We start from the raw sequence: 10,205 nt of genomic DNA, 5'->3' as shown, positions 1-10,205 counted from the left end.
TGTAGAACTGTTGACAAATCAGTGGAAGTCGCCTTTAATATGCCCTCAAAGAAGCCTTAAAAGTCCTTAAGCCAAGCAAATAGGGCCAGTATTCATAAAACATCTCGCAGTAGGCATGCTAATGTAGGATCAGATTCCTTTGTAATTTATGATGACCATACTGACAGGAACAGACCCTAGATCAGCACTCCTACTCTGAGAAGCTTCATAAATAAGGGTCCAAGAGTTTGGCTAGGGTTGGAACTAAACTCTCCAGGGCGGTAGATCACCCGGACAAAGGTTGGACACCTCTGCTATTCATGACATTTTTCAGAGGGCATTTTCTGATTTTACAGAGCTCCACATACAGCTTTGGATGTCTCTAACCTGCTGCTTATGATATATCTCTCGGTGCTAGAACCTGTGATATTAGCATGTATGTCCTTTTCATGCATTAAGGTGTCATTTGGGAGGGTTATTGAGACTATAGTAAAGCATGATGGTATTCGAGAGGTTTTCTATGGATTCCTCAGTCTCTGATGGGCTATTACCATTCATCCATTACCATTCAAAACAAACATTCATTGTTTTGCTGTATCAAAGAATGTATGCATTAGGACACCAAACAAGTTGCATTGAGTCGAATCCTGAATTATATGAATCATTACACCCCAGCTGTCATTGTGTCTTTTGTCTTAGACTGATCTCAAACTCTTCCAAGGGTTCTTTAGTAAAGGCAGTGGCCCTACTTAGAACCATATGTTCTATACAGAATCATTTCATGCTTAAATGCTTCTTTACATTGTGAAAGGAAAATGGTTCTATATAGCACCAAAAAGGGTTCTGCTATTGTTCTGATGTCAAGCTTGCAACAATAGCAGAACCCTTGGCACTATATAAAACCATTTTCAAAAAGGTTCTATATAGAATCAGATACACATTCTCCATGAATCTGAAGAAACATTTCACCACGCAAAGATCCATTTAGGTATAAATGGTTCTATAAGAACCATCTTTTTAAAGTGTGTACACAAAGTAAGTACATAACTGCAGTTTACATAACTTATATAACTGTTTCCATATGCTCTTCAGATAGAGGTAGATCACACCGTCTGATGTAACATGCTTTGCACACCAAAGATGAGAATTGCATAAACATGACGCCCCACGCACTTTGCTTTCCAGGCTCTTGACTCTTCCCCCTGGACCTCACATGACTCCCCGGCTTTCTATTTTTCTCCCCCAAAACACAAACACTACGCCTAATAATAGTAACGCTGTATTGTTGATGAGCTCCATCTATCTCCTCGAGTGCAGTGTGTCAATGAGCAGGTAGCCATGCTGGGGATATTTTTAGGAAGGGTAACACGTAGGCGGTCACTTCACGCTATTATTACAAACTATTATTTATTACCTACTATTTCAACATGCAAGGGGGTTTACAATGAAAAACAGACTGTATCGTTCACACCTGCGCTGTGCTGGGGGTTTCTGAGCGTATATATAGTCAGATAGCGGGTATATATCGGTCCGCTGGCCTGATGAGGTCGGAACCCCGCTGACTGTTTGCCACTGCTGGCCCACCCTCGGACCACCCAGACTATTGCTCTGAGAAAAAATGAATGACTAGGCCTAATCTAAAATGCTTCTGTTGCCACTGCGCTAGATTGGCTACAGTCGTATAACCGGCTTCATTTATGATACTGCTGTTAAAAGTATTTACTTAACTAATTTACAGATGAAAGCAAAGGAAAACAAGTCAATTTGACTGTCAATGCAGAATGAGCGCTACAAAGCGCCATTTGTGTAACACTGCTTAACCACCTGTGGGCCAAAACGCTAGTGGGCCGCCAGCTTTGACATCAGCGGGCCAACAGTGGCCCACTCTCCTCTTACTATTTGGTTTAAGCCCCCAAAAATGTCTGAACGAGAGCCAGAGGAATGAACAACACGCTGCAATCTTGATGCAACACGTTGTATCTCGTGCAGAGAGACGGCGTGATTTGGCACGTACAGGACGCACTTTAACCGGGACAACTGAGTCACTTAAGGCTGCCAAATATAGACCACTCCAAAAGCTGCCCGCTGCTCGCTCTGAGGTCTGCTCTAACCGGATGGCGGGGTGACTGCAGGAGCGGCAGGTTTTCGCCCTTTACGAGACCCTCGTGTTGACTCACGCGCTTGCTTGTCAGCTGCGAATAAGGCAGGCGCAGATAAGGACACACAGAGAAAAGGAGAGTCTGTGGGGGTCCGTGGCCGGCCGGTGGTCGCTCTCCCTGAGCGGTGTGCACGGTCAGAGGGGCGCGTGACTGACCTGCTCCTGTTCGGCCTGCTGTGACTCCTGCGCTCCAGCTCCACCGCGGCCTCGAGCTCACTGTGCACTGACCAATCGCGTTATCCGCAGGCATTACGCGCCGCCTGCGTCCTTACGTTCCAAGGGCACCCATTGGCTGCCGCGACCGGCGTTGCTTCGCGCGCGCATTCTAATTGGCCCGGAGCTGCGCCGTCGCTCCTGTCAGTGTTTTGCCTTATAAGGATTGAGAGTATGAATTTATGTAATAAAATAAAGAGGCGCTTTTATTGTGCTCGCTCACATCGTCTGCTTCAATACGGCGCTCAAGGACAGTAATTAAAGCACACTTTTACCCTCCATTCACAAAAACCGCTCCAGCGCCAGAAATGCCTGCGAACAGCTCCTCTCACTGCCTCACTGACCTGTCTGGCTGCGAGCTGTAACCGTGCAGGCTGTGAGCGGAGAGAGTGAAATGGATTTGCTCAAAGAAGACAGATGGCACACAGTGACCTGCGTATTCATGATCTATGAAAATCCATGAACATCCAAGAAAATCCATGAACATCCATGAAAATCCATGAACATCCAAGAAAATCCATGAACATCCATGAAAATCCATGAACATCCATGTAAATCTATGAAACACCTGTGATCAATGTCATTAGTAGAAAATCGTCATGCAGTGGCAGAATCAAGTTCTGAATCATAGCTGAAGTTTGCAGTCAGGTAGCAGCGTTACATTAGCAATGAAACAGCGAGACATCTGTAGTCCATCTCGTTCGTATGCAGCTCAGTTACAGGACCCCCCTCTCCCCCCCGCATGCACCGGAGCCCGGTGACTCCGTCTACGTTTCACACGCTGGCTCCGCCCCCTGCTCGGTTTTGTCCAAATCGGGCTTTTTGCGTCGCCGGAGCTCCCGATTTCAAGCCAACGTCATCAACGGGGAGAGGGGATGCTGACGTCGAACCGGAGTCAGAGCCAGAGTAGACGGGGAGGGAGGGGGAGAGGAGTGAGTTTCAGCGCTGCAAACATTGATATGAGAGATATAAAATCACCCAGCCCTCCCCTCCGTGCTACTCCTCCCTTCCTCTCATTTTCTCGCTGTTTTTTTTTTTTTTTACGTCGGTGTTGGCGCGTTGGGAGCCCCCCTACACCAGTGGAGTCCCAGCCTATATAAGTTACCGGCGAGCAGAGAAACTCCACCAGATTTACGGGCTCCCGACATCTGGGCGAGACACGGCTCCAACAACAGCCGACTGACTGACGCTCCGAGCCGGAGGAGAAAGCCACCGAGCCTCCGGTCCGTACCGAGCCAGGCGCTGTGGCGGAACCGAAGAGGAAAACCCGGCACAGGCAGGAGAAAGGAGCGCAGCCTGACTCTGGCCATGAGCTGAGATGACACTCCAGTGAAAACACGCACCGTTACTCTGACCACATTCAAGAAAAGAGATCTACGCTTTCCTCGAGCCACGCCGCAGTCAAGACAACTTCACCCGAGTTCCTCCTGCTCGCCTTCCCCTCGACCACCGGCCACAATGTACCGATCCACGAAAGGAGCTTCGAAAGCTCGGAGGGACCAAATAAACGCAGAGATCAGAAACCTGAGAGACTTGTTGCCCATCACCGATGCGGACAAGGCTCGCCTCTCTTATCTACACATTATGTCCCTTGCCTGCATGTACACGAGAAAATCTGTCTTCTTCTGTCAAGGTAAATATTCGTTTACATTCACTGTATACACTCACTGCAGGCGTACATCAGCTGTGTTAGCGTTGTGTAGTATTGTTAAACATTGCTGTCAAGAAAATAAGAGGCATAGTAGAGCTGTTTTAGCAGGAGCTACGCGAGTGGCAACAGGTGGATCCCGTTAGACTGCCTGAACTGAATATAAATTGTGAAAAAACGACAGTTTATAATTTGTCTGTGTGTGATATGAGAATCGTACTTTATAGCGATGTTCAAGCTTACAAGCTGCTCTCCGTGGTGCTGAAACACAGCGATGCTGTCCACAGTGCTGAAAAGCCTACTGTGTGACGTGCAGAGAGTTTACATTTACAATGCAAGGGCATGTGTGGAGGCTTACATGGTTTATTCATGTCTGATCGTCAATTCTTTCAGATGTAGCTGCTACTAGCGGTGCCGAGGAAAGCGCGAGATTCTTCTCATTTCACGAGCTCTCAGAGTTGGTTCATGCCATGCCAGGTTTCCTAATGCTACTGACTGGAGAGGGAAAACTACTTTACCTGTCGGACAGCGTCTCTGAGCACCTCGGACACTCAATGGTAAGTAAAACAGACAGATATTCTCATTATTGTTTTCATTATTACACCAGCATATGCATGAGGTGGAAAGCGAAAGGTGTTTTTCTTAAGGAACATATTGTTTGAACTTTCAGGTAGATTTGGTCGCCCAAGGGGACAGTGTGTATGATATAATAGACCCTACTGACCACTTTATTATGAGGAGTAACCTGGTGCCTCCGACTTCACCTGAGACAGGTAAGGTGTCTACACATTTGTGTAATTTGATAATTAATTTATGCAAGAAATGCAGGTTGTAATCGTTTGTCTCCTCCTTATTTTAGACCGACTGTTTCGTTGCCGTTTCAACACCTCAAAGTCAGTGCGCAGGCAGAGTGCTGGTAATAAGCTTGTCCTGATTCGGGCTCGCTGTCTGTCACCACCGCCTGGCCCTTCTGCACCAGGATCCTACTGGACCTCCAACCCTGTATGGGTGTGCTTCTGTGCACCTCTGGAGCCTCACCCACCCCGACCTGGCACCTCCACTGAACAAGCTTTTGTCCCATCACTGGAAAGCAGTTTCCTCCTATCATGTTTCCGCTCACAGCACAGTCGTGACATGAGACTACAGGATGCACAGGACAGGTGAGGCCACTGTTCTATATTCACTTTTTATGACTATTTATAGCTCCACTGCATACTTATCTAATCTATGTGAAACAGATTACAGTGTCTCAACAGAAGTACTTTGTTCTTTTGCAGTGTGAGTGTTTACCTGGGTACGGATGTGGAGGCCCTGCGCTCTCGCTCCTGGTACAGCCTTCTGCATCCACAAGACCTTTCGCATGCCTCAGCTCAGCACTGCAGTTTATGTGAGTATCACTGCTGAGTGATGAAATCAAAGACTCACTGAAGTTTTCTACCTCAGTTCAGTGTGTAGTATGAGGCAACACCCACCACATAGCTGCTAATCCCTGCATTGACACTCACCATGACCAACTCCCACAGTACATCCGTGTAGTAGAGGAACACTTCAGAACACCTACAGAGATGATATATGACTCAAGATCTCATGCGGGGTAGAATATGTCTTGACTCATTTTGTTCCTCCTCTGTTTCCAAACAGTGAGAGAAGGAGGTGAAGGCAGGGCTGAGATGGTGGTACGCGTGGAAGCTGCAGATCACTCATGGGTCTGGCTTTACATGGTCCTGCAGCTAGAGACGGGAGAAAATCCTATCAGCAGCAACAATTACATCATCAGGTACAGTTCAAGTCTGACAAATGTGTAAGTGGTTAATTCTACTAATTCAAAAAGGTGAAAATGTCATTAACCCATCTCTTTGTTCTTCTTACTGTAGTGAGTCAGAGGCTTGGTCAGTGAGGCAACAGCTGAGCTCTGAGGAGACTCAGCTCTCTGTAGTGCTGAGCACCAGCACCAGCACCTCCCAACAAGACCCTGCAAGCTTGCAGAGTCCAGAGACACTGTCCAGTCCTGACCAAGTGTTCACACCCGGGAGCAGCGGTCTCTCGGGTCAGTCGTTTGACTTCAGCACAACAGTGTGCAGCGCTGGCTCTGCAGAAGAGCAAGGTGCCAGCTCCTCAATGGAAACAATGCCATTAGAGAGTGGCCCACGCTCCAGTCTTTCCTCTCTTGAGGAAGAGACATTCTTCCAGCAGCCACCCAGTGAATCAGTCGACAGGCCTTCAGCTGCTTCATCCCCTGTCACAGTTGCCACAGTGTCAGACTTGGACTTCCTCACCCAAAACATTCTACTTCCCCCAGCTTTCCAGGTAGATCCCCCACTACCTGCATTGCCACTTCCTTTACCACCAGTGCCTACAACCCAGGCCCAGCAGACCAAGGAGTTTGTGTGCACACCTCCATATACGCCTCAGCTAGGCAGCAGCAGCTTCCCTTTTGGGGAACCCCTCTTCAGCTTTGATCCCACTGGTGCCACCACACCACCACCACTTCCCCCAACTGCAACAGTTACAACTACAGTAGCTCCCTCTCTTTCTCCATCTGCCCCATCAAACCCACAAGGCAGCCCTGCACCTCCAACCACCACACTCTCCACCCTACTGCCACTCACTCTGCCAGCTCCAGCAACAGACATTCTTTTCCCCTCTGAGCCCTGCAGCAGCTCACTCTATGAGAAGCTTCCTCCAACCCCAGACAGTCCAGGAGATGGGGATTGCACTATTATGACTCTACCTGAGGTTCGTGGTCCACTGTATGTCGATGTCCCTCACGGGCCACTCCCATACCCACCTGAAGGCCTGCTCACACCTGAAGCCTCACCTGGAAAACAGCCCAGCCTGTCCTTCTTCTCCCTAGAGCGGGAGAGAGAAAAAGAAAGAACAGAAATTTCCCTTTTAGCCCAGCACATAAGCACACTAGCTGAGGGGTTCTACCTGGACCCTTTTCTTTCCAAGCTGCTGCCCTCTTCAGTCTCTCCACAACCTCCCTCTCCCTCTCTGGACTCAGTGGGACTCGAGACGGTCTCGCTTCTGGGTGAATTCTACCCAGTCAAAACCTGGAGAGGCCTGGACCTGCCCATCTTCCCAGATGACGACTCTCTGTTTGAAGAGAGTGTCTTAGAGACCCTCCTTAAAGACCTCTCCTCACCATCACTGTCTCCTACCCCTTCTTCTCCCTCCAGTTCTCCTTCTTCCCCTCCGACTCCTGAGTGCTGGCGTCCACCCCTGCACTTTGATGGGGTCTCTGCCGTGAGTGCTGGCCACTTCTGTAGCGTCCAATCGGCGCACTGTAACCATGCGGCCGGGTGCGGGGCTATGATGTCGCCAATCAACGCAGGCGACATGGCGGATGGGAAGGCGGCAGGCGAAATTGCCATGGAGACAGAGGTAGTGTCATCGCCACTGTCTACCAGTATCCCAGCGTCTCCACCGCTGCAGCTGACAGCCTCGCCCGTCTCTCCAGTGCCTGCCTCCTCACCCGTCAGCCCCGCATCGCCTGGCCTGCCCTGCGCCCAGTCCCTCCTCGAGGAGCTGGCCGCCCTGGAACCCACGTTTGGGGCAGGTGCCTCGATCGCCCCTGGCCTGGGGCAACAACCTGAGTTGTATCAACTCCAAAGTCACCTGCCGCAACAGTGCTTCCACAAAGGTAAGTGCAACTCTGTCCTGTTTTTTCACAAACATCTTACTTGGATTAACAGAGCATGCTTGATAACTGAGAAGTATTGCCTAACCCTCTTTTTCTTTTTCCTTTGTTGCCTTTCAGATGGGAGTGGAAGTGATCCTCCGTTCTAAAATAAGTCTGTGACTTACTTCATTAAGTATGGCATATTGTCATATTTCATGGAGCTACTTTTACTGAAAAGTGAAAATTATCTATATGTATAAATATATACATAATGTATATAAGGCCAAAAAGACTTGAACTTCCTCATATCCACATGAGAAAAGATTCATTCATATTTTGTTCATGTATTTATCCATGAATTTCTATATCAATAATGGTGCAACATCTCAACAATGATGCAATATACTAGCGTGTGAACCAAGTTGTGACAAGACTTGGAAGTCAGTTTTCGTCTCTGCTTTACTGTAACGCTGAGCTTTTATCAGAGGCTAAGATCTCTGACTTTGTAAGCGCAACTCGACTTACAGACTTGCATTCGTATTCACTCGTAGTGAAAATACTCTGTTGTGAAAACATGGAAAAAAGAATCACACTTCAACAAGATAACAAACCGACAGCAGCTTATAGCTCAATGCTTGTAATGGCAGTATGACACCCTCAAAGCCCAATGTGTGGAAAATGTATTTTACACTACACTCTACAGTACCATGACTGGCCGTTCCTATACATGGCCAATCTTCAAAACTCTTGTTAACTTTGATTTGCAAACAGTGTTATTATGTGCAATATCCAGAAAACATTGAGCTTTGGGTTTGCAGCTGCCATGAGTTCTTTTTTTTTCAAAATCTGTGTATCAGTGTGCTGTACAAATGTTTCTTTAATCTGTGAACAAATCCAAGTTTGTGTGCAAGAGAAGTCAAGTTTTCCAATATTCTTCAACTGGTCCAGTGGACGCCATCTGGAGAAGAAGCTACCAGCTGACAGTGAAAAGAACAGAAGACTGTGTGTGACTGCACACACATTCTGCTGGACTGACACTTTGGCCAGCCAGTGTTAAATGGCTCTTCGGTCAGTCATTTTCATGGGCAAGGCCCAACGCAGATGCACTGGACTTTTGCAGCATCAATATTTGTAATGCTTGCAATCTGTTGTTGCTCTCGTGTGCTTGGCACAAGCAAAGGCTTGCTGAACTCAGCCAGGCAGCATCTTTATACAGTGAATACCACGGTGACATCGTAACTTTACTGTGTGCGGTGTAGAGTGGTGAACATGACTGTGTGAATGGCCTATTCTTCTTTTTTGAGAGGGGTTTTAAAAAAACAACGAAAAAATCCAAACAAACAACCAACGTCGAAGTTTTGTTTTAAAAAATGAAGTGGACACTAGGGACAGGGTACTCTTTCTATTCAGTTACTAGTCGACATGGGTTGAGAATGGTTCTATTCCCACGGTGTCGACATGCTAACGTAGAGTTGTCTACGGTCAAGTAAAGGATTGATTCCTACGTTCTACCTATTTACATGCTAAGTTTAAAAAACAAACAAACGAGCAAAGTATTATATCGTATGTGTGCTGTTATACAGAATGGATGTTTGGTGCACATGCCTCTAGATAGGTGTGTGCTGAGGTTTCAGTTTGAAAATAGGATGTACACATTTGTACATTTGTACAAAACAGAGCTGATACTGTACATATCAGAGACATTTTTATTGTATATGATGGAGAAAAAAAACAAAACATACTTTGACATATGCTATCTATGAAGAATGGACATTGTGGATCAGTGTTCTTTTGTGTCGCTGATAAGTGTATTTGGTTGTCAAAAACAAATGCATTTATATTAAAGTGCACTTAAAGCTGCCTGTCTTTTGCATCATTGTCTCCTTCTCCTCTTTAGTTTCTTTCACCCCTCCTCTCTTGCTCACTATCGTCTGTCCATTGCTCCCATTCCCTCCATCACTCTGGTCCCTGCATCCCTCCTTCCTGCGCTCCCTCTCTTTCTTCCCCTGGAGCATGGACTGCTCAGCAACAGCACTGACGCACACTCATGATGAGACACTATCTGACTCAGACTGACGCACACACTTGACACAGAGGCACTCGCACACAGACAGCCACTTCCCACTTTGACGCACACACGCACTGAATGCCACATGCGCAAAAGCCCTCCCCTTTCTCTCTCTCTCTCTCTCTCTCTCTCTCTCTCTCTCTCTCTCTCTCTCTCTCTCTCTCTCTCTCTCTCCCTCTCTCTTTCTCACTCTCTCACTCTCTCCCCCTCCCCAGCAGCACCGAACGTACCTGCTATTCCTACGTCGCACGACAGTGCTGCTGGACTCCATATATGGGCTTTCCTGCTTAGGGGCACCAATTTTAGCCCCCTCCTCCCCTTTTCGCACAGCATCCTTCCCAATAAGGAGAGAGGGAGTAAGAGAGAGACAGCAGGAGGGGGAGAGAGAGAGAAGGAGAGAGAGAGATAGCGGGACGTGTTGCTATGCTAACAGTCTTTTTGCATAAGGGCATCAGTAAGCCAATTAAGGAAACCTATATTAACTTATCCCAGTTTCCCAATGAAAGGCCACCCTCTC

At 47.5% G+C, this 10,205-nt stretch overlaps 1 protein-coding gene across 1 annotated transcript; it reads left to right on the top strand.

Annotated features, from left to right (window-relative positions):
* Window positions 1–3,460: 3,460 nt before the first annotated feature.
* npas4a (neuronal PAS domain protein 4a) lies at window positions 3,461–9,480 on the top strand. The gene is made up of 8 exons (XM_017707043.2): window positions 3,461–3,983; window positions 4,392–4,555; window positions 4,669–4,771; window positions 4,858–5,158; window positions 5,276–5,385; window positions 5,640–5,775; window positions 5,873–7,641; window positions 7,759–9,480. The coding sequence occupies exons 1-8, from the start codon at window positions 3,809–3,811 to the stop codon at window positions 7,785–7,787; spliced, it is 2,787 nt and encodes a 928-aa protein (XP_017562532.1). The 5' UTR covers window positions 3,461–3,808; the 3' UTR covers window positions 7,788–9,480.
* Window positions 9,481–10,205: the final 725 nt, after the last annotated feature.

This window comes from Pygocentrus nattereri, chromosome 8 (assembly GCF_015220715.1).
Source record: "Pygocentrus nattereri isolate fPygNat1 chromosome 8, fPygNat1.pri, whole genome shotgun sequence".
Lineage (NCBI taxonomy): Eukaryota > Metazoa > Chordata > Actinopteri > Characiformes > Serrasalmidae > Pygocentrus > Pygocentrus nattereri.
Note: the sequence above shows the minus strand (reverse complement) of the source record. Positions and strands in the feature narration are given on the sequence as shown.